Here is a 24,948-nt window from a genome sequence, read left to right on the forward strand (position 1 = left end):
ATTTTCCTTCCACTTGACAATTATGTGCCACTTTGTGTTGGTCTATCACATAAAATCCCAATAAAATACATTTAGGTTTTTGGCTGTAACATGACAAAACGTGGAACATTTCAAGGGGAATTGTTACGTTTTCAAGGCACTGTAAATCAGACTTTTTGGTTTAGATACAGATCTTTATTTGTGAAAACACAATGCCTTAAACATGGGTACCAGTCAGTACAGCATTCAGCTCCCTCAAGCCACAGGCTGTTTAAAATTCAGGGAGGAACGCACTACTTCTAGACTGCCCAGGGTGCAAAGGGCCTTGCATATGGAGGAAAGGAATTGGTGATTATTTTTCTATACTCGCTGTAAATGTTTTTAGCCTGATAAATAGGGGGGGGGGGCAAATAAATGTGGTCACCACATTACTGGCAAAGCTGCAATATATTGCTGGGAAAGCTGCAATATATTATTATTATTTTTTTTTAGTTTACATTTTTTCAAAAGTGCTCCCAAGCCATCAGTTTTCAACTAAGTGCATCCTTGAATTTTTTTTTTTTCTTTTTCAATTTCAAAAAAGTTATAAATTGATTTGCATTTTAATGAGTGAAATACGTATTTGATGCCCTATCAATCAGTAAGATTTATGGCTCCCAGGTGTCTTCTATCAATACAGGTAATGAGCTGAGATTAGGCTCCTCTTAAAGGGAGTGCTCCTAATCTCAGCTTGTTACCCGTATAAAAGACACCTGTCCACAGAAGCATTCAATCAGATTCCAATCGCTTTACCATGGCCAAGAGCTGTCCAAGGATGTCAGAGACAAAATTGTAGACCTAAACAAGGCTGGAATGGGCTACAAGACCACCGCCAAACAGCTTGGTGAGAGGGTGACAACAGTTGGTGCGATTATTCACAAATGGAAGAAACAAAATAACTCAATCTCCCTCGGTCTGGAGCTCCATGCAAGATCTCTCCTCGTGGAGTTTCAATAATCTTGAGAGTGGTGTGGAATCAGCTCAGAATTACACGGAAGAATCTTGTCAATGATCCCAAGGCAGCTGGGACCATAGTAGCCAAGAAAACTTTTGGTAACCCACAACGCCGTGAAGGACTGAAATCCTGCATCCCCCGCAAGGCAGTGTTGCCAACCTGCCAGATTTAAATTTACTGGTGTGCCACCCGAAATTTACTGGCTTAGCCACGTTTTTACTGGCACTTCACAAAAGTTACTATATTACATTTTTAGGTGCAAATTTCAGTATTTAGGCTACAAACAAGTACGCTGGGAAAATAGCAATGTGATTTAAGGTAGATATTAAGGTAAAAAAAAAACATATTTTAGTTATTTTCAATATAATAAGGGCAAATTATTTAGTCACATCACCCCCTGCCTCCATCCCCCTCTGCCACCAACACCCCCTGCCTTCACCCCCCTCTGCGGTGCCTCCAATCTCCCTCTGCCTCCAATCTCCCCCTGCCTCCATCCCCCTCTGCGGTGCCACTGCAGCCACCATCACCCCCTGCCTCCAATCACCCCCTGCCTCCAATCTCCATGCGCAGTTCTAATGCCGCGTACACACGATCGGTTTTCGGCATGACAAAAAAAACTACGTTTTTCAGCATGTCCAAAAAACAAAGTTTTTCCAACTTCATCATTAAAAATTATGTTGCCCACACACCATCGTTTTTAAAAAATGATGAACAAAAGCGCGGTGACGTACAACACGTATGACGGCACTCTGAAGGGGAAGTTCTATTCGCCTTTGGGCTGCTTTTAGCTGATTCCTTGTTAGTAAAAGACGATTCGCGCTTTTTTGTCTGTTACAGCGTGATGAATGTGCTTACTCCATTATGAATGGTAGTTTTACCCGTCTCATAACTCGCTTCTGGGCATGCGCAGGTTTAAAACGTTGTTTTAGACCACACACGATCATTTTTTACAACCTGAAAAACGAAATTTTCAGAAGCCGAAAAACGATGTGAAGCCCACACACAATGATTTTAAATTACGCCGAAAAACGACCGTGTGTACGCGGCATTAGTCACGACTAGAGGTAGACCGATATGGGTTTTTCTCTGGCCGATACCGATGCCGATATTTAGAAATCACGGCGGCCGATAGCCGATTTATGATGCCGATTTTTTTGGGCCGATATGTTAAGCCGATTTTTCAGGCGCTTTTGGGCTAAACAGTAAAGTTAGCCCATATTTATTTTTTTTCAACCAAAAGTTTTCATTACTTGTTTTTGTGTAATATATATATAATGTAATACACAAAAACAGGTAATGAAAACTTTTGGTCGAAAAAATAAATAAATATGGGCTAACTTTACTGTTTAGTTTTTTTTTTTTTATTTGTTAAAGTATATTTTTTCCCCAAAAAATGTGTTTGAAAGACCGCTGCGCAAATACCGTGTAACATTAAATATTGCAGCAATCGCTATTTTATTTCCTAGGGTCTCTGCTAAAAAAATTTTTTATAATGTTTGGGGGTTCAAAGTAATTTTCTAGCAGAAAATACAGGATTTTTACTTGTAAGCAACAAATGTAAAAAAAGATTTAGCCTTTAAATGGTTAAACTGAGAATTCTCCTACACGGAGTTCAGTTAATTGATAAGTAGCAACATTGTATATCTTTTCTAAAACTTGAGAGAGAGAGAGAGAGAGGTCTTCTACGGGAAGCACTTGTATTGCAGAAGCTTTTTGCAAGTCGCGGCGCTGAACTTATCAATCAGCTTTTTTAAAGCACAAATCGGCCGATGCCGATTAATTTAAAAACGCCAAATATCGGCCGATATATCGGTCGACCTCTAGTCACGACCTACTGTTGCATGGTCTGATCTTCCACCCTTCTTTTACAGTTGTTACTTTACCAACATGACTGTTGAAGCCAGGGGCTTAAGTGACAGGGGAGTCTTTTGATTTGATCATTCCTATTCTGATGAAGGCTGGGAAGGCAACTTTAGGAAGATCTACAGCAGGGCTTGAAAGTCTTGTTTTTGTCTGGTGTGAGGCTCAGGGATTGTATCCTTGTAAGTATGCCATAGCACAAATCTTGACCCCTTTTTTTTTTATATATTTATTTTCAATCCGGAGTTGATCTGGGACTGGCTTTGAATATGATTTTAGGGGTCAAATTTCAGCGTTGGCGGGTATTCTTTTTTTCAAAGATTGCTTCACATTCCTTGGTGCAAGGAGTCGCTTGTATTGTAAAGTGGAAGTCCAGTCTAAACTTATCTAAGCTTAAAGCTACTCCCACCCCCATTCTAATCCCTATACTAACTACCCTGTAAAGGAAAGGTGTATATACCTACCTAATCTAGGGGAGCTCCAGTCCAGTCATGTGATCTCCCCGGCAGCTGGCTTCAGGGGAGAGAGCCGTGATAACAGTGGCAGTGCCTGACAGCGATGTCACCTATAGATCTACTATGGGGCATCTGTTTGCTGTCCCTCCTCTACACTGAAGCTGGTACTGGAAGTCTATTATGTGACTGGACCTGAGAGCCATTAGATTAGTATACACACACGTTTTCTTTTTCAGGGTAGTTGGTATAGGATTTAGAAGGGGGAGGGGGTTAGATTTAAGCTTGGATATGTTTTTTTAGACTGGACTTTCGTATTAAGCTTCCATTGACTCCATGGGAACTTAAACTTGGTACTTTCTGTGTTAGAAATCTCTATTTCAACCCATCCATATATTTTTAATCCTTCTGACTCGGGTTATTTTTCTGGTTGCCATTTACTTTCCTGTAAGAAACCGTTCCTGGTAGTCCACCATGAGAAGGGGTCTTTACAACCTCATTCATCTTTTTTACCTAAGATGGTTTCGGTTAATGTTAGTATTAGGGATTGTAAAATACTGTATTTGCCTTTTTGATTTTTTTTTTATAAATTGAGAATTTCCCGTTCCAGAAGAGGTCAATCCCAGAACTTAGCAGGAACTCACAGACTGCAGTCATTGCTACTAAAGGTAAGTTCTCATTACCATTAACTGGGCTCTTTACCCTAGGTTCACACCTATGCATTTTTTTTTGTTTGCATTTTGCAGAAATGCACTACAGTCCATTTAACATGGTTTCTTATGGTACACGTTCACATTTATGCGTTTTGCGGCCAGTGCGGTTTTTGGAAAGGGTCGGGGACTTTTTTTTTGTGTTTTGCATGTAATAGACTTAAATGGAATTGTACCAGAAATGCAATTGTTGTCTTTGATGTGATTTCTATATGTTTTTGTGTGTTTTTTTTGTTTTGTTTTCTGTTTAAATACTGTATATAGGTGGTTGCTAAGGAGGGGGCCAGGAAAGAAACAAATAAAAATACATTTGCAAAAAAAGGGAGGGGGCCAGGAAGCCGCCCGCCACTTCTTTAACAATCAGCTCTCAGCGGGTTCCCCCGAGCCCTCCCACCCATGTTGAGGGCATGCAACCTGGTATGTTTGGGGAGGTGGCACTCACTTGTCCCCTCCCTTTCCTGACCAGCCAGGCTGCATGCTTGGATAAGGGTCTGGTATGGATTTTTTTGGGGGGGGGGGCCCTATGCTTTTATTTTTTAACATTCAGTTGTCAGCGGGGAACCCCCGGTGACAGCTCATGACTCATTGGTCATTAAGGGTGTAGCAGCCGGCTTCCCCGCTATATACAATGTGTTTTACAGTGTGTTTTAAAGAGGGTGGAAGCAAAATACATAGACAAGGGTTTGAAAAAGCACTTCAAAACGTGCCTAAAAAATGCATTAAGCACAGCCTCTTAGATGTGAACTTAAGGGGGAGCTGTATCCATTTTATTTATTTTTTTCTAATTTATAAGAATGTGTTAACCTTTTAAAAAAAATCACACTTTGTTTTTGTGATTTGATGTATGTGAGGGTGGGCATTTTTATTATATTTTAAATGTTCACATTTATTTATATATATATTTTAGGGCTGTTACTGATTAAAATGTTGGTGTTTTTTTTTATCGACTAATTTCGATTAATTATAACGCACATACATTTTTCGGATCACCACCATATATAGTCCCCACTGTAATATCCACAGACATCTCCCCCACTGTAATATCCACAGACATCTCCCCCACTGTAATATCCACAGACATCTCCCCCACTGTAATATCCACAGACATCTCCCCCACTGTAATATCCACAGACATCTCCCCCACTGTAATATCCACAGACATCTCCCCCACTGTAATATCCACAGACATCTCCCCCACTGTAATATCCACAGACATCTCCCCCACTGTAATATCCACAGACATCTCCCCCACTGTAATATCCACAGACATCTCCCCCACTGTAATATCCACAGACATCTCCCCCACTGTAATATCCACAGACATCTCCCCCACTGTAATATCCACAGACATCTCCCCCACTGTAATATCCACAGACATCTCCCCCACTGTAATATCCACAGACATCTCCCCCACTGTAATATCCACAGACATCTCCCCCACTGTAATATCCACAGACATCTCCCCCACTGTAATATCCACAGACATCTCCCCCACTGTAATATCCACAGACATCTCCCCCACTGTAATATCCACAGACATCTCCCCCACTGTAATATCCACAGACATCTCCCCCACTGTAATATCCACAGACATCTCCCCCCCTGTAATATCCACAGACATCTCCCCCACTGTAATATCCACAGACATCTCCCCCACTGTAATATCCACAGACATCTCCCCCACTGTAATATCCACAGACATCTCCCCCACTGTAATATCCACAGACATCTCCCCCACTGTAATATCCACAGACATCTCCCCCACTGTAATATCCACAGACATCTCCCCCACTGTAATATCCACAGACATCTCCCCCACTGTAATATCCACAGACATCTCCCCCACTGTAATATCCACAGACATCTCCCCCACTGTAATATCCACAGACATCTCCCCCACTGTAATATCCACAGACATCTCCCCCACTGTAATATCCACAGACTTCTCCCCCACTGTAATATCCACAGACTTCTCCCCCACTGTAATATCCACAGACTTCTCCCCCACTGTAATATCCACAGACATTTCCCCCACTGTAATATCCACAGACATTTCCCCCACTGTAATATCCACAGACATCTCCCCCACTGTATATCCACAGACTTCTCCCCCCACTGTAATATCCACAGACTTCTCCCCCCACTGTAATATCCACAGACTTCTCCCCCCACTGTAATATCCACAGACTTCTCCCCCACTGTAATATCCACAGACTTCTCCCCCACTGTAATATGGTCCACATCTCCCCCACTGTATAGGAAGATTAGTGCTTGCTTAGTCTTACCAGAGAAGCCAGCCGTACACGAGCAGTTGGCGTCAGTGCGCCGCTCTAGGCTCACCTAGGTCGGCGCTGGGTGGACCAAGATGGCCGCCGCTCCGGGAGCTAGGCCGAAGCCGCGGCCTTTCCTATGGCCGAGGCAGCAGCGGAGCTCTGCGGATCACGTGGTGTGCCGATCTGCATATGGTGACCCGTTCGGATTACGGATCATTTACGATCCGTTGCACCACTAGTACCGATCAAAAACAATTTGATCGATCAAAAAATGTTAAGATTAATCGAAGAATTAATCTTTAATTTCCACAGCCCTAATAAAAATATATATATATACACACACACACTGGGGTAGATCCACAAAGATCTGCCCCGGCGCATCGTATCTGAGATACGCTACGCCGCCGTACCTTACCTGGCTTTGGTTCGAATCCATAAAGATTTTGCTCCGTAAGTTACGGCGGCGTAGTGTATCTGAAGCGGCGTAACGGCGCGGAATTCAAATGCGGCGAGTAGGGGGCGTGTTTCATTTAAATGAAGCGCGTTCCCTGTGCCGAACGAACTGCACATGCTCCGTTCCTAAATTTCCCCCCGTGCATTGCGCTAAATGACGTCGCAAGGACATCATTTTTTGTGACGTGGACGTAAATTACGTCCTGCCCGATTCACAAACGACTTACGTAAACGGGGAAAAAAATTCAAATTAAACGCGGGAACGACGGCCATACTTAACATAGCAGGTTTAACTATACGCCACGAAATAGCAGCTTTAACTATACGCCGAAAAAAGCCAACTAGAGACGACGTAAACAAATGCGTCGTACGTTCGTGGATCGTCGGAAATAGTTCATTTGCATACTCGACGCGGAAAACGACGGGAACGCCACCCAGCGGACGCCGAAGTATTGCATCTTAGATCCGAAGGCGTACGAAGACGTACGCCTGTCGGATCTAACCCAGATGCCGTCGTATCTTGTTTTGAGGATTCAAAACAAAGATACGACGCGAGAAATTTGAAAGTACGCCGGCGTATCAGTAGATATGCCGGCGTACTCTCTCTGTGGATCTGTCCCACAGTTTCTACTTATTAGTCCTACGGCTGTCCAAATATAATGTCCTCAAAAGATTCGTCCATCTGCTTGGCTTAGTGTGAATTGGTTAGATTGTTTTTTATTTTTATTTTTTGTTTCAGCCTGCATGCTAAACAAAAAACAACCTATTGGTATATGGCCAACACAAAAAAAAGATATGATACAATCTGTCAGTAACATTAACGAGCAGTTTTTTTGTTTTTCTGAGTACTCCTATAATGGTTTCATTACCTATTGAGCCTGCCAGTCGATCAGTTATTTTTCCTCTTCAGCTAAGGGATGATAATGCTGTTCTTTCTGCAGTGATATCGGACAACAAAGTTGTCGCCCTGTGGACAGGATAGGCTTAGATGAACATGTGAATCACAACTATACCAAGCCTTGTGCTGGCAGCTTGCTGCAGATTTGGACCGCTGCTTTGACACATATAGTCGATCTCTGGCAGTCCAGCACACAGTGTGCTCAGTAAATCAATCAACATTCACGCTCCCCAAGCAGCATTGTTTAATAGGGTGCTGTGTAGAGGCAAGTCAGACCAGATCTCTGGCATCCTTCTAGCACAGGATAGTCTTCCCCCAATATACTGTACTTTTTTTTTTTTTTATTGTGGTTTATGTCCCCAACTTTGGTAATATTAGAAACATAGAAGAGGGATTGGGGGGGGAGACCAGGAGTCCATCAAGTCTGTCCTCCCTCTTGAAATCCCTTTAATGCTTAGACAGAAAATGCCTGTAAGTATAGAACTTATACAAAATGTCCTTTTTTTTTCTCCTACTTTAAAGCTCCAGAGAGAAAGATGAAGCCTCTGCTGCCTCGGATTGACTCCTATCTCATCCCAGTCCAGTTTCCTGTTACTCAATCTGTCTTTTTAACCCCCATGGAAGCCTTCAGTGCTGATCTCGGACCATTTGATGGAGTGCACTTCAGCAAACGTGTCAAGATCGCCCCCAAGGTTAGAGCAGTGTGAATGGATGAGCCCCCCCCCCTCTTATTTAGCAGAACTGTTTTTGTGACCCATGGCTCCCAACATTTCTTTCAGATTCCACAGGAGACTGAGGAACCTCCTCCTTTGGCCCAAGCAATGGAAGTTAAGGCTCAGTCGGAGCCTGTAGATATTAAGACTCCGCCTCCTTTCCAGTACAAAAAAGTGAGTGGATCCCGACGGAAACAGCAGCTGGTCACCCCACATTCTCAGGAACCAGAGTTAGTCCTTCCTGACTGCAGTGCATCCGATTCCGGCCTGGACACAGATTTTTCCTTCCTGCAGGACACACAGGCACAAGAGGGCCCTTCGCAGATCACACAGGGTGAGGATTATGCCTTTAAAACTCCTATTAAGGAGAGACTGAAGCCTTCTTCCTCTTCAACGCCCAGTAAACCTCTGGGAGCAAGTACCCTCCCACCGTGGGATTCTGAATCTTCCCTTAGTAGAGACCTGCCTGACTTCAGCCCTGTCCGAATCCCCTGCAGCACTGCTCTCACCCCCTTTAAGGACAGCTATGGTGCCTTGAGTTTTGGAGAGACTCCTTTTAAAGATCTTCCTATTTTTGGCTCACCCTCAGACCTCCTGGGCACTCTTTCTCCTTCTCCCCAATCAGACACACTGGACACACCTAAGGGTGTGCGCAAACATAGACGATGTTCCAAGGAGCTGCTCATAGGGAGCTCTGCCAATCGCTCCTTACTGGAGGGTCTTGTGCTGGACACAAAGGACGAGAGTCTAAGTAAGATCCTTCTGGATATCAGCTTTAGCGGCTTGGATGACGACAATGGCATAGGGGGAGACAGCTCATACTTGGGGCAACTTTTATCTGAGCTGAGGTAGAAGGGAGAAACCTATATCTCAAAACTACTTATTTACTTCTATGCTTGCCTTTTAAAGTCTATCCAAAACAGATATTTCTGTTTCTGGATCAGCTCCTCCAAGTTTCTATCAGTTTTGCATTAATACTGAAAAGTTTACCATCCCACTGGTTTATACCTCTCTGCCTCCTAGGTCCTCTGCTGTATCCACCTCAGCTGCAGGTGCCTGCTACCTCCCTGGATTCATCAATGCCCAAACTAACTTTTGTAATACAAACGTGAAGCCACACACTACTAAGCTAAATGGCTTAAAAACTTTATTGATCAGCAGGAATTGGGGCACTTGCACCTGCTCATTTCACCACCCACTGGTAATTGATTGCTCAATTAAGTAAGGGGGAAAAAGGTGTCAGAGGCAGACATCAGTGGAGTATCCTCATTCCTGCTGGATCAAAAAAGTTGTTTTTAAAGCTATTCAGTCTAGCGTTTTGCAGTTTCATGCTTGTATGCCTAGGAAAAGCCAGGAGCGCCCACAAGATGTCTACATAGAGTCCAAAAACATAGTCAGCCATTGCTGGGCACTCCTCATAAAACGGCTTTAATCTGCTGTCATGCTGTCCTTTTTGGGTCCAATACTTGCAGTCCCTGACCTGGAACAAGTATGTGGACAAGAACACCTTACTCCTAATTTGTACACTTGTTTTGAGTTGATGACTCTTGAAGCTAGACTATCAGCAAAAGGGCCCGGCAACTGTCCTTTTTTCTTGTGACCAATTTAGTTTATCATTCAACATACCAAGGCATCCCTGAGCCATGCCCTTGATCACTGCTAATATGATGTTCAGCCTGCAGCAGTAGCTCTTAGATGTCCTTGTCAAGAATTCTTCTGTATCATAGTTGGTAGTTCATAGGCATAGGTTATCTGCAACAAGAAAATTAGTGAAGAGGACCACATAAGAATGCCAAATGTGCACATTCGTGGGTGTTCAATCTCTCTGTACTTTCATTGATTTGCCAAAAGCAGCTTTGAGTGGGATTTTAGAGATGACTTGAACTATTTTCTAGTTCATAGAGATGAGAGGTATTTATGTTCATTTAGCAATTATTGCTTATAAAACCTATGTGGCCATAATGCTGAAAACATTTAATTGGTATCCTAATTGCTTTAGGGTCCTGCAGCAAAATTACAGCAGCAATGTATAATCGCAAAGTTGTAACGACTATTGTCAAGAGATGGTTGTGGAAATATACAAAATGTTTCGAAATGTCTAGCAAGATAACAGAAAATCATATGGAAATCTCTTCTCTGACATTGCTAAAACAGCGCAATTCACAGTGGAAAGTTTGCTTTGGTTCCTTTGTAAACCTCTGACTTTCCAGCAGAAAGCTAGAGTCAGTGATCAGTACTATATCCTATACACCGATTAGCCATACCATTATTATCACCTGCCATAATCTGTCAAGACATGGACTTTTGAAGGTATGCTGTGATATCTAGAACCAAGCCACCTGCAGCAAAATCCTATAAAGGAGAAGTATAACGGGGGTCAGCAACCAGTAGATCGCAGACAGGTGACTGGTAGATCGTGGGCTGGGCTTGCTGAACCTCCATTCCAGAGCATCAAACGGAGTGCAATGCAGAGGTACTACTTGTAAAGTTGGTGCTGTAGTAGGGAGCAGGAGCCACATTAGCTGATGGCTGCTCTGTAGTGCCGCCTCCTGTCCTATGTGGAGTGATACACCTACGCTCTGCCTCTTATCCTGGCTAGCGGTCTCCAGAGTGGTGCCAGCAGCAGGAAAGCAGCTCAACAACAGGGTTTTACCAACCCCCCAACTTCATGTGTAAACAAGCCCCAAGGGTGTCACTGTTAAATGCAACTAAAGGCTCATTCACAAGTGCAACAGGCACTGCTGCTTCTCTGAAAAGTGATCCAAATGTATTTGACAGGTGGTGAGGGAGGCGATGTGTTGCCTCCTCACCACCTGATTTAAACCCATGATTGCCATGCAATTGTGACATGGAAGTATGGCAATTGTACATTTAAATCAGGTGTGAGGAGGCGACACTGTGATCGCTGATCTTTGACTTCTCCCATGTTGTTCAGGTAGATCTCCACCTCTTTAACCACTTGCCGTCGCTGCACCGCCGAAATACGTCCACAAGGTGGCTCTCCTAGGCGAGACCACGTAAATGGACGTCCTGCCTATTAGCCGCCACTAGGGGCGCACGCGCGCCGCCGGAGGCGCGCGCGCGCGCCCCCCGCTCGCCCCCGACTCCCGTGCGTGTGCCCGGCGGGCGCGATCGCCGCCGGGCACACGCGATCGCTCGGTACAGAGCGGGGAACGGGAGCTGTGTGTGTAAACACACAGCTCTCGTTCCTGTCAGCAGGGGAAATGCTGATTTTCTGTTCATACAATGTATGAACAGAAAATCAGTGTTTCCCCTAGTGAGGCCACCCCCCCCCCCCCCCCCACAGTAAGAACACACCCAGGGAACATACTTAACCCCTTCCCCGCCCCCTAGTGTTAACCCCTTCACTGCCAGTGGCATTTTTATAGTAATCTAATGCATTTTTATAGCACTGATTGCTATAAAAATGCCAATGGTCCCAAAAATGTGTCAAAAATGTCCGAAGTGTCCGCCATAATGTCGCAATACCGAAAAAAAAATCGCTGATCGCCGCCATTACTAGTAAAAAAAATATTAATAAAAATGCCATAAAAATACCCCCTATTTTGTAAACGCTATAACTTTTGCGCAAACCAATCAATAAACGCTTATTGCGATTTTTTTTTACGAAAAATATGTAGAAGAATACGTATCGGCCTAAACTGAGGAAAAAAAATGTTTTTCTATATATTTTTTGGGGATATTTATTACAGCAAAAAGTAAAAAATATTCATTTTTTTCAAAATTGTCGTTCTATTTTTGTTTATAGCGCAAAAAATAAAAAACGCAGAGGTGATCAAATACCACCAAAAGAAAGCTCTATTTGTGGGAAAAAAAGGACGCCAATTTTGTTTGGGAGCCACGTCGCACGACCGCGCAATTGTCTGTTAAAGCGACGCAGTCCCGAATCGCAAAAAGTACTCTGGTCTTTGGGCAGCAATATGGTCCGGGGGGTAAGTGGTTAAAGTTGCCTACCCTTGAAGTATAGGAATTAAAAAAATATACATACATATATACCCCTCTCTATGCTGCAGCGTCAGTCTGATGCTTCAGCTGTCCAGGGTTGGCTCTAAGAAGAACTAAACGATCACATGACCACTGATTGCTCAGTCCTTGGTTTTCTCAGAGAGGAGAGCAGTGATTTGAACGCCGGGCTGGAGAAGGACCAGACGCAGCTGCCTTTTGGCTCTCAGCACATGGCTGAGAGCCAGAGGCGCATCTGTCAATCAGGCAGCTGGGTGGATCCCGGACATATGATTGGGATTATTCCAGAGCCTGGTGTGGCCCTGTGAAATCACCTGATAGCAGGCAATAGCCTGTTGTCAGTTGACTCTGGGTCATAGGAAAGCAAAAGTAACTACGGCTAAAAAAAATGATCCTACCCTGTAAGTTTTGAGGCATCCCAGAGATGCTCAATTGGATTGAGATCTGGAGAATTTGGAGACCAAGTCAACACCTCGAAGTCCAGGCCACCTCTAGTCTAGTTCTGATGACCATTGAAGGCACTTTTGTTTGTGGACAAGGATTGGCATTGGGCACCCTGACCGGTCTGTGGCTATGTAGCCCCATATGCAATGAACTGTGATGCACGGCGTTGTAACACCTTTCTATTGGAACCAGCATTACATTTTACAACAATTTTGAGCTACAGAAGCTTTTCTATTGGTTCAGACTATATGAGCCAGCCTTTGCTCCTCGCATGCATCAATGAGCCTTGGCCTCTCATGACCCTGTCACTGGGTTTGCCAGTTTTTCTTCCTTGGACCACTTCGGGTAGTTTCTGACCACTGCAGACCACACAATGTGCTGTTTTAGAGCTGCTCTGACCCAGTCGTCCTTGGCCTTGTCAAAGTCGTTCAAATCCTTACTCTTGACATTTTTTCTGCTTTCAACACATAAACTTCATGGCCAACATGTTCAGTTGCTGCCTTGTATTTCGCACCCACTTACAGATACCATTGTAATGAGATAATCAGTGTTGTTTCACACGGGCTTCAGCTTGTATACAAGACGTGTGAACAGAAAGATTTGGCAAAGCATTTGTAGAGCTTACAGTAAGCTTTGTTGAAAATTTTAAAGTTCTATTCAGTCCTGCGCTTTGTCCGCAGAAAATCCGATCGTGTGTACCAGGTTTTACAAAAAAAAATTGCTTAAATACCTTGGATTGTCTACTTTACCCCAAAAAATGGGTCATTTGGGAGATATTTGTACTGTCCTGGCGTTTTCGGCCTCAAGAAATGAGATGGGCCGTTAGTACGCTAGGGTCAATACATTTTTGTGTGTGTGTATATATTTATATTTAGATAGATATATAAATTTGTAAACTCTACAACTCTCCTACAGACTAAATGATATACACTGAATTGGGATATTTTTACCAAAATGTAGCGGACTACATTTTGGCCTAAATTTTGATTATTTAACAATTTCTATTGTTTGTTTTTTTTATAAACTTTTAGGTATTTTTTTCTTGTTTTAGAAGAAAATCAAATGCCACTAAAACAAAGCTTTATTTTGTGTGTGTGATTATATAAATTTCATTTGGATATAGTGTTGCATGACCGAGCAATTGCCAGTTAAAGTAGCAAAAAATGCCCTGGTCATGAAGGGGGTAAAACCTTCCAGAGGTCAAGTGGTTAAAAGCTTTAATGAAGTTCTGCAAATGCTTTGTCAAAGCTTACTGTTCACACTGCTCTTATACAAGCTGAACGCTGTGTGAAACGGGCCTTATACACTTTACCTGTTACTGGTCGTAATGGTATGGCTGATTGGTGTACAGTATATCGTCACACTGCATCATTATTACATACACTGACGGACAAAGGCAATCATTTTATTTGTGAACTGCTGCACGCTTCTTTTGGTGAAACATTCCCTCTAAATTCTATAACCCAAACTGCTCTTCTTGCACCCTCTGTATTTTAATGTGTTTGTATTAAGACAAAGTATTTAACGTTTACTTGTGTACATACTGTACATTTCTAATGTGTAGCTTTTGTTGTCACTATTGTTTTGTAAATAATTTATGAATTGTTAAGAGTAACTTCATGTTCTGACAAATGTTTTGGGGGGGTGCACTGGGCAGTGTGGTATATAACCTGCCAATTTTGGGAATGAAGTATGACATAAACTCTGTTATTGAGAAGGTGTGGGAGGGCATACACTATGACTATAGACTTATGCCTGCCAGTAGGATAAGGTGGTGGGGTATATGTGTCCTGCCTCTGGAAGGAAACTTTATAGCGAGGTATAGTCTCACTATAGTCCTGCCCTGGGAACAGCACTGCACCTGAAAGTTGGGTAATAGGGTCCTCTGCAATGGCAAAGAACTGTCACAGGTTAATGGAAACCTGGGAAAATAATATAGAGGCTGTCTGAATCTTTTCTGATCTGAAAATGCTGCAGGCTTCAATCCATGAACAGGAATAAGGCTCTAAATCAAAAGTTCTGACTTTACCATCAATCGCTTTAAGAGCACTAGTTGGCGGTGCAACGATGTCCGCCGGACACCCGCGATTGCTCCTGAGAGAGATCTGTCGATGTAAATAGACAAATCTCGGTTCTGTGAGGAGACATCTGCTGTTCATACTGGTTATGAACAGCGATCGGTCTCCTCCTCCAGGCAGTCCCACCCCCCCACAGTTAGAAACACTCCCTAGGACACACATTTAAAGTGGTTGTAAACCCTTCCAGACCACTTTAACCTACAGGTAAGCCTAGATTAAGGCCTTACCTGTAGGCGCAACAAATATCTCCTAAACCTACACGGTTTAGGAGATATTTGCAGAAAAGACTGCACCGATGTCTACGGCGCATGCGCGCTGTAGACAACGGTGCACTGAGTTTGACGTCATCGCGGCTCCGGCCAATCACAGCGCCGGAGCTGCGATACCTGGAAGTCACTCGGGTATCATGGCAGCGGAGGAGAGGAACGAGAGTCACTTCGGGGGCTTCGATCTCGGGCAAGTAATTCATAATGAGCTAATATGCTGTGCATACTAGCTCATTATGCCTTTCTCTTGCATTTTTTTTTTTTTTAAAGAAACGTTTTAGAGGGTTTACTTCCTCTTTAACCTCTTGATCGCCCCCCTAGTGTTAACCCCTTCCCTGCCAATGACATTTATACATTAATCGCTGTCTATTTTTAGCTGTGATCGCTGTATAAGTGTCAATGGTCCCAAAAAAGTGTTCGATCTGTCCGCCACATTACTAGTAAAAAAAAAAAAAAATTTATAATAAAAATGCCATGAATCTTTCCCCTATTTTGTAGACTCTATGGGCCAGATCCACAGCCAGCTGCCGTAACTTAAATATTCCCATTTAAGTTACACTGCCCGAAAATTTCTACCTAAGTGCCCGATCCACAAAGCACTTACCTAGAAATTTTCGGCTGTGCAACTTAAATCCGGCGGGCGCGAGGCGTTTCTATTCAAATGGGGCGAGTCCCATTTAAATTAGGCGCGCTCCCGCCCCGGCCGTACTGCGCATGCTCACGACGTCATTTTCCCGACGTGCTTTGCGCGGTTTTACGTTGCTCCGGGTTTTGAGAATCGCGACGGGCGTAAAAAAAAAATACGACGGGGGGGAAAAAAATTTGGAAAAAAAAAAGACGGCGACGCGGGATAGAAGGGTCTACTTTTACAAGGCCTAAACAGTTTAGGCCTTGTAAAAGCAGCCCTAATTTTGCGATTGCAAACTAATACTTACGGAGAAAAAACGAAGCTGAAAAGCTTCGTGGATCTCCGTAAGTGCTAATTTGCATACCCGAACCGGCATTTCGACTCGAAATGCCCCCAGCGGCGGATGCGGTACTGCATCCTAAGATCCGACAGTGTAAGTCCCTTACACATGTCGGATCTTCTGCCTATCTATTGGAAACTGATTCTGTGGATCAGTTCCATAGATAGAAACAGGGATACGACGGCGTATCAGTAGATACGCCGTCGTATCCCTTTTGTGGATCTGGCCCTATAACTTTATAAACCAATCAATATACGCTTTATTTTTTTACAAAAAATATGTAGAAGCATACATATCAGCCTAAACTGAGAAAGGATTTTTTTTATATATATATATATATATATATATATATATATATATATATTTATATTTATTTATTATAGCAAAATTGTCACTCCTTTTTTTTGTTTATAGCTCAAAAAATAAAAACCGAAGAGGTGATCAAAAAACACCAAAATCTCTATTTGTGGGGAAAAAAGGACATACATTTTGTTTGGGAACAGGGTCGCACAACCAAGCAATTGTCAGTTAAAGCAACACAGTGCCATATAAAAAATGGCCTGGTCATTAAGGGGACAAATCCTTCTGGCCCTTAAAGCGGGGGTTCACCCTAAAAAAAAAAAAAATATTTATCTACCATCCCATCCAGCATACTAGCGTCAGCTGTAGTATGTTTTTTTTTTTTTTCGATGTATTTACCGTTTAATCCTTTAGTTTCGTTTCAGACTCCGGCGGGGAAATAGGCGTTCCTATGAAGAGGGGAACATGATTGATGTCCGGCTATGGCGCGTCACAAGTTCCGAAAATAGCCGAAATAGGACTCGGATATATACGGCGTCTGTGCGCAGGCGCCGTGAAGAGCCGAGTCCTACTACGGCTATTTTCGGAACGCGTGACGCGCCATAGCCGGACGTCAATCATGTTCCCCTCTTCATAGGAACGCCTACTCCCTGCGGGAGTCTGAAACGAAACTAAAGGATTAAACGGTAAATACAGCGGGGAAAAAAAAAAACATACTATAGCTGACGCTAGTATGCTGTATGGGATGATTCATATATGTTTTTTAGGGTGAACCTCCGCTTTAAGTGGTCAATGTGCTCGTTCCAATTCAGTGAGTCAGTCTGAATGCCAGAGACAGCTAGGCAATAGGCATTCTCAGCAGGAGCTCTACAAATGAAGATGCCATATTCCTCGCTGTCCAGTTTTCCTTCTGGTCTTTGTGCCAATTCAACAGAATATTTTAATGTAAAAATGTATAGCATCGAAGAGTATGTCACTTTACAATATTATCTGACTGTAAATGTAAAGCAGAAATCTACGTTTTATTGTATTATTTATATATTAATCATGGGTTATTAGGAAATAATCCTCTGCTTCTGATATGTGTTTGGATTTCGTGTTTTTCTGTCTTTTTTCTTGTGGAACATTAATAATAATTTGATTAAATCATTCTACTTTATAGTTGGTATTAAAGAATAATAAAACATGTGGAAGGACAACACAGGAAGTCACTGTTGGGTTATACTGCCACCTACAGGAAGAATTGGACACTCACAAACCAAGAAAAAAAAAATATGTGGCCAACTTGGTAAACCCCTTCTACTCCGAGCATGCCTGTTTTTTGCTAGTGCCCAGAATCATGGATGTATATGCTTTGCTCTGCAAAGAAAAGTTGTTTTTGCTTGCTATTTTTTTTTTTTTTTTTTTCTTGTCATGATTCCTCTACAGGTTGCTTGAGCTTGTCTCTACGCAGCTCCAGATTGATGCTACCTCAGCACTAGATTTGAAGGCCAGACTAGACGATCGAGGGGCTAGCCTAGATTGTGATTTTCAGGCACTGGGTTCTGCTGTGTGGTGCGACAATTTTGAAAAAAAAAAACACTATTTTTTGCTACAATAAATATCCCTTTTTAAAAAAAAAAAATGTTATCTCCGTTTAGGCCGATACGTATTCTTCTACATATTTTTGTTAAAAAAAAAAAAAAAATTAACCGTATAATGACTGGTTTGTTATATTTCCTACAAAATAGGGGGACATAATTATGATTTTTTTTTAAATTTATTTTGTACTAGGAATGGCAGCGATCTGCGTTTTTTTTTTTTCGGGACTGCGACATTATAGCGGACACATCGGACGTTTTTTACACATTTTTGGGACCATTCACATTTATACAGTGAACAGTGCTATAAATATGCATTGATTACTGTATAAATGTGACTGGCAGGGAAGGGGTTAACCACGAGGGGGGTGAGGGAGGGGTTAAATGTATAGCCTGATCAGTGTTCTAACTGTAAGGGGAGGGGGTGACTGGGGGAGGTGACCGATCTGTGTCCCTATGTACAAGAGACACAGATCGGTCTCCTCTCTCCCTGACAGGACAGGGAGCTCTGTGTTTACACACAGTGATCCACGTCCCCGCTCAGTTACCGGCCAATCGCGGGTGCCCGGCGGCCATCGCAGCCGCCGGGCACGCGCACAGTGTTCCCAGTAACGCGACGGGTGCGCGCGCGCGCCCCCTAGCAGCTTCTAATGACTGGACGTCATATGACGTCCTGTCAGAACAACAGGGGATACCGCCCGCCGTCTGTTGACACCGTGTGCGGTACTAAGGAGGTTAAGGGGTTCTTGTACCACGTGCCTCACCAGAGATTCCATTTACTGGGAATCGCCACCCCTTTTCCCAGGGCTTAGCATAGCTCACACAGAGACTTGCCCTCTGGGACTGGAGTCCTGTATCCCCAGCAGGCTCCCTCCTTGCATACAGGAGGATTCCTAGTTTCATGAAGACCTATGCAAAATACATTTGGAGGAGGAATGTTGTGACCTCATGAGGTCTTTATCATTTTGTGCCATGTATTGTCAATCATACCTAGAAGGACTCACAAAAGCAAAATGGGGTAGAAAGGAAATGGTTAAAGAACCCAAAAATAGTACCCAGATCGGCAAGGAAAGGGTTAAACCCACCCTCTCATACCTGCTACACAAGGGCTGGCCACGGGGGGCAGTCATACATCCGTGGTGTTAAACTGCCCAGACAGACAGACAACCTGCACATGTGATCAAATCATAGCAGAAACACACAGAGGCAGCATACCAGGGTGTTAATGCAGAGCATATGAAAAAAAATAAAGAAAAAGTTGCGCTAATCCTGTGAAAAAATGAATAATAAATATAGCAGCCAGCACCAACAATGTTGTATACAAAAAGAAAAAAGTGCAGCGCTAAATTGCATAGGGTAAGAACCATATATACAAAATATATATTCTTTGCAAAATGCAAATATGGTGCTCACAACCAAGTGAGAATAGATTGGACCTAAAATAAATGAACAAAATATAAATACTTAGAGGTATGTGAAAAAAGAAATATATAGTACGTGTAAATACCAATATATACCACAAGGGTGATGTGGAGGAAGTCCAATGTTGGAACTGTTCTTATTATGAAACGTTCTAATAAAAAGCAAATAAAGAAAAAACGTCTTTGAGGTAGACTAAGTTAGAAAACATGTGAGGTGAGTCATCTCAAGGCAGGAATCAGATGCACGTTCCGTGGTACGATCCAATAATGGTTTACACAGGTGGGAGGAGTCACATCAAGGTATCACCCCTACAGGATCAGCCAAGGCATCCAAATGGTAAATGTAAAAGATGGATACTCTTACCAGATAAGGTGGACACACTTGTCAGCGACGGTGTGTCAATCAGGCTTGTAAGAGCTCCTCAAAACGATGGTAACAATGGAACAGCCGATGAAATTGTTGATAATCACCATCAGAAGTTGAGTATATCCAAATTGAGGTAAATCCCAGATAAGGTGGACACACTCGTCAGCGACGGTGTGTCAATCAGGCTTGTAAGAGCTCCTCAAAACGATGGTAACAATGGAACAGCCGATGAAATTGTTGATAATCACCATCAGAAATTGAGTATATCCAAATTGAGGTAAATCCCTGAAGGAATCCTTACAGAGGGCAGCAGGTGTACATGTTCAATCATTGGAAAAGGAAAACAGCTCCACATAGTGTAGTTATTCCCAATAAAAAAGGCCTTTATTAGGCATGGATAAATACAATAAAAACAAGAAATAGGATAAAAAAAAGCACAAGTCTTTGGAAGAGACCAGTACAAGTGATCACATGGAAAAAAAATATTGCAGCGTGGTAAGCAGGTGACATATATATAGGCTATGTACCCGACATGTTTCGAGCTACTGGCTCTTCAACTCGCTGACAAGTGTGTCCACCTTATCTGGTAAGAGTATCCATCTTTTACATTTACCATTTGGATGCCTTGGGTGATACCTTGATGTGACTCCTCTCACCTGTGTAAACCATTATTGGATCGTACCACGGAACGTGCATCTGATTCCTGCCTTGAGATGACTCACCTCACATGTTTTCTAACTTAGTCTACCTCAATGCAGAGCATATACCTGTGATGATTGCACACAGCATTTACGGAAACTGATGCAAGCTGCCCACAGAGAAATCATAATATCAACAGTACTGGCTGCTGATTGAATTTCTCCAGTATTATGACGCCACCGCTGCCCTCAGTGTGCATGCTCTGAGCCCCTGGGCAGGGATGCCCGGCCAAAAGAGAAAGCAGCGGCTTGGAACACCAATGTGCTCCAGCAGCCATAGACTGGAAGACAAAGCCAGGGAAGAAAACAGACAAACGGAAAAAAAAACTGCTGCCATGGAATATGTAATATATAAGTATATAAGTTTACATCACTGAACACCGATTTTGCAATTCAATCCTGCTTCCACAATCTAGGCTGATCACGTTGTACTTGGGGCAGATAGCCCAGCTATTAGCGGATGGCTCTATCTGGCCATTGCGACACTTGCCTGCTTGCCCACTCCATAATCTTCTAATAGCTAAGGCTCCTTGTCAGTTTTTTAGGCGGACCTGAACGGACGCTCCATTCAGACAGATGGAACCCCTATTTTCCATCTGTCGATTGGATCTGGTGAAAACGGACAGGCGGTCCGTTTTCATCCAATCCCCCATAGAGGAGAGCGGAGCTCTGACCGGTCTATCCCTGCACAGTGTGCAGAGACGGACCTGTCATTCACCGGCTCAGTGGGGATCAATGGAGCGATCCCTGCTGAGCAGAGTACACGGACATGCCTGTGTGAAAGGGGGCTAAGACTTATTGGAATATAGTGACCTGTCTTCCCAGTGGTCGCCGTTGGCCGATCTTGTTCGCAGAGAGGAAAAACGTCAGGTACTCGAATAACCAAACCAGTCCTTATGAGGAGGAGAAAAAAGGAACGCGGCCTCTGGCTCAGAGCAAATATTTATGGGAGCGGGGTCCTATAGGGGAGGAGTGGAGCCGGGGTTAATCCGTACATATGCTGCCATGGAGTCGATCAGGAAAGTAGGGTTTTTGTTGCTGTTCAGAATAGAATTCTGTGGATGCTTCTTTCTCCACTCCGCTTCTTTCTTTGTCTAAAAAGAAAACAAAGAACATTTCAAAGCTCATTATCACTCCTCGTGTTAAACATACTCTCTTTATGTATACAGACTATATTATGTTGTCCACATGCAGCACAGACAAGGGGCCTAGTTTTAAAAAGCTCAGTTAAAAAAAAAAAAACCTGGGCAAAATAAAAATTCGTATGCATGTGTGTTATGTCTAGGGAAAAGCATAAGAAGATACCCTGGTACAGTTTTTCTTAGGGGAAATATTTACGTTATTTTATGAACGATCTCCAATTTGGTATATTTTTTGGCGGGGCTCCTCCCATCTGTTGCATTTTTGTCAAGAAAATCGACTCACTACCAATTTCTTGGTTTGTCATAATTTTTCCCACAGTTGGACTTCCTCCGCTGTGCTCAGTTGGGTGCATACCTCCGTACTATGTCAGAGAAGGAATAGACCTGCCTCACAGGGAAGCCAATGAGACATTCACTATCATATCTGTACTCCTTGTTGATAACAGCCAATGCTCCACAGGACCTTCTTTTTCTTCAGCAATGGGAAAGAGATCTACAAATTACACTCGCGCAAACTCAAAAAGATAGAATTGTATTATTTGCTCATAAGGCCTCAGTAGCGAGAAGATATCAAGAAGGAGGACATAAACTCCATACAAGATGGTACCAAACTCTATTAGTACTACATTGTAGGTTTCCTCAGTATCCTGGTGTCTGTTGGCGCTGTCGGGAATCGGAGGGTACCCTATTTCAATGTCCGAAGTTGAGTGTCTTTTGGGACACAGTTGAACAGACGGTTAAAGAGCTAATGGGTGTGTCTCTTGAGAGGAAGCCTGTAGCATATTTACACCATGATATACCCTTATCCAATAAAAGTTATAAAAACTCACTGTTAAAACACAGTTTAATGGCTGCAAAAGAATGTATACCTGAACTAAATCTCACTGGATGGCTAGAATTACAGAAATCCAGGAAATGGAAGATCTCATGTCAATGAAAGAACAGGGTGAGAAATATTGGAGGACTTCTGCTTGTGTAAAGATCAGTTCCCTCTATATAAACGGAGGGATAATTTTCAGGAGGGTAGGTGATACACAGGACCTGAGAGAGATGCCAGGGGAGGGGGCTTTTTTCTTTTTGTTTATCTTTTTTTCTTTTTTTTTTTTTTAAAGAGAGATAGAAGTACGTATTTCTTATTCCGTTTTCTCTATCGTGGCAGGGTTTGAAAATTTAGGGTAAACCAGTTAAGGAGAATAGAGTTGAATAGGCTTTTATTCTTAATGATTAGCTAAATGTAACTTAAATCTGCAATGTGTCAACATTTTGTTTGTTTTTGTAGGTTGATTGGTAATGCTCTGAGATGTAGTAATGATGTTACTCTATATATTTATACAAAAATAATTAAAAAATATATTTCTCTTTTGCCCATGGACGGACACAGCTTCCTTAAATCTTGACATTTGGGTTATGTTCCGTGTATTAGGAGAGGACTAGGCAGACATGTTAGATACTTAAAAACATGTAACTATACCAAAGCTGAACAGCCCCCCCCCCCCCCAGGGGGCGGTCCCTCTGGTCATAACCCCTCACCCTGCACTCAGCAGCTCAGTTTTTTTCTGCCTAGCGTAGAAGAACCTGGCTACCTAAGGGCCCATGGTCCTGAAAAACGTTTTACTTTTATTTTTACTATTGGATTCTGAGATCTACTATCATCTGCCGGCTGGGTGACAGGCTGGATAATATAGATCCTTGTAGTCTCCCCCGTCCGGCCATCGAGCGTGAGCAGGCACTAGCTACGCGCTGGGTCAGCCACGACATACACCGTTTGCTCCAGGGGTGGCCGGTGAGCTATATGCTCCGGGGCCCACATATGACCGGGCTACTGCTGTCCAGTCACAGTGGACTCCGTACTGCTCGGTTTGGGTCTGTCAGGAACGCGTCCAGGACGGGTAAGTACAGTTCTACCTGTCTTGGCAGGATGGAACAGCTGGGCTTTCATGGGTTGGTCGATAGGGGGTCTTTAGTCCTCCCTTTCCTCTCTCCCCGCCCATCCCTCCTCCCCAGGCTAGACTGGGCCTGCTGTGTATCTCACCGGGGGGTCAGTGAGGGGGGCTCCGGTTCCTGACTGGGGGCTGCGCGGGTGCCTGGGTCCGCTTTGATGTTGGTGGTCTGCCTTTTTGGGGGTCCCTGTTTGTGTGCCCAGTGTTGTTTGGCCCTTAATTTTTTACCTCAGAATCGTTCTGCGCCATTTTGGAAGCGCCGGCGCCGTTTTTCTTGTGGTCGCGCTGTTTCCTATTGCTAACACAGCGGTGACCATTTTCTTGTAGCCATGCTGTTTTTATGGCCTATACAGCGGTCGGCCATTTTCTTGTAGCCGCACGGTTTTCCTGAGGTAACCGGCGGCCATCTTCTTGGTTTTTTTTCACATGGTTTGGCCTCTAGCGCTTCCTTATCACTACTGAACGGCGCGAAAGGCAGATCTCCTCAGAGACACCTCAGACACTCACTGAGCAGGTGTTAGAGTGGACAGCAGTGCCTGGTTCAGGGTGATGAGTTCTCTGGGAATACCCCTCGGTCTGTGCAGCTAGGAGGGTGGGCATTTTTTGTACCTTGACCTAGTCCCTAAGTGGCTGTCTGGTGTGTGGGTCGGCATGGCGTCAGAAGCTGGCGTTTCTTCCCCAGACATTCCGATGGTAGCAACTGTTGCCCCTGCACCTGCGGTGCCTGTGGACGCTCTGTCAGCAGTCCTGGAGTCATTTGTTGCCAGGATGGAAGCGGTGTGTGGGCGAAGGGGGGGTAAAAAATGCCCCCTCCCCCACCATCCTCTGGGGAAAGTTCTGACTCATACTCGGCCTGGCTGTGACACAGGACCCCTTTTGTGTCAGAATATGCGGACCGGGACCATTCGGACAGTGAGGAGGACTCTGTGTCTGGGTCAGCGCAGGAGAAGGCGCGTGTTGGAGCACTTAGCAGCGCAGTGCGGGAAACCCTCAAGCTGGAGGATGCAGCTGGGGCAACTACTGAAGTGTCTGTCCCTTTTGGGTCGCACAAACCGACACGCACTACTAAGATGTTTCCTTATGTATCTTATTTTGATAAGTTTATAGACAAGGAATGGGAAACGACCACAGCGGGCCTTTTCAGTCCCAAAATGCACGGCGGCCCGTTACCCTTTTGTAGAGAGCCTTCTGAAGAAATGGGCATGGTGGACCCCCCGTTATGCAGATTGAACAAGTTCACCACAATTCCGGTAGAGGGGACCCCTGCTTTTAAGGACCCTACAGATAGAAGGTCCAAAGCTGTGACCCGGTCCATGTTCACCATGCTGGGGTCAGCCTTGCGACCAGTATTGGGCACGGCCCTGGTGTCACAGACTCTTACAGAATGGGCAAAATTAATGCACCGTAAATTGGAGAAGCAGCAGGCTT

The 24,948-nt window shown here is 43.8% G+C and overlaps 1 protein-coding gene across 2 annotated transcripts in view; it reads left to right on the forward strand.

The window, feature by feature from the left end:
• The window catches only part of FOXM1 (forkhead box M1), a 44,292-nt gene extending 26,304 nt beyond the window's left edge, over window positions 1-17,988 (forward strand). Inside the window, exons 7-10 of one of the 2 annotated variants that reach the window (XM_040345235.1) lie at window positions 3,896-3,953; window positions 8,142-8,311; window positions 8,399-8,506; window positions 17,535-17,988. In XM_040345235.1, coding sequence (XP_040201169.1) covers window positions 3,896-3,953; window positions 8,142-8,311; window positions 8,399-8,506; window positions 17,535-17,789 — 591 coding nt within the window. In that variant the 3' untranslated portion in view covers window positions 17,790-17,988. Of the gene's footprint in view, window positions 1-3,895; window positions 3,954-8,141; window positions 8,312-8,398; window positions 10,306-17,534 lie in introns of those variants that run through there. The other variant, XM_040345234.1, reaches the window with a different exon arrangement.
• The last annotated feature ends 6,960 nt before the right edge of the window (window positions 17,989-24,948 follow it).

Source organism: Rana temporaria, chromosome 3 (assembly GCF_905171775.1).
Source record: "Rana temporaria chromosome 3, aRanTem1.1, whole genome shotgun sequence".
NCBI lineage: Eukaryota > Metazoa > Chordata > Amphibia > Anura > Ranidae > Rana > Rana temporaria.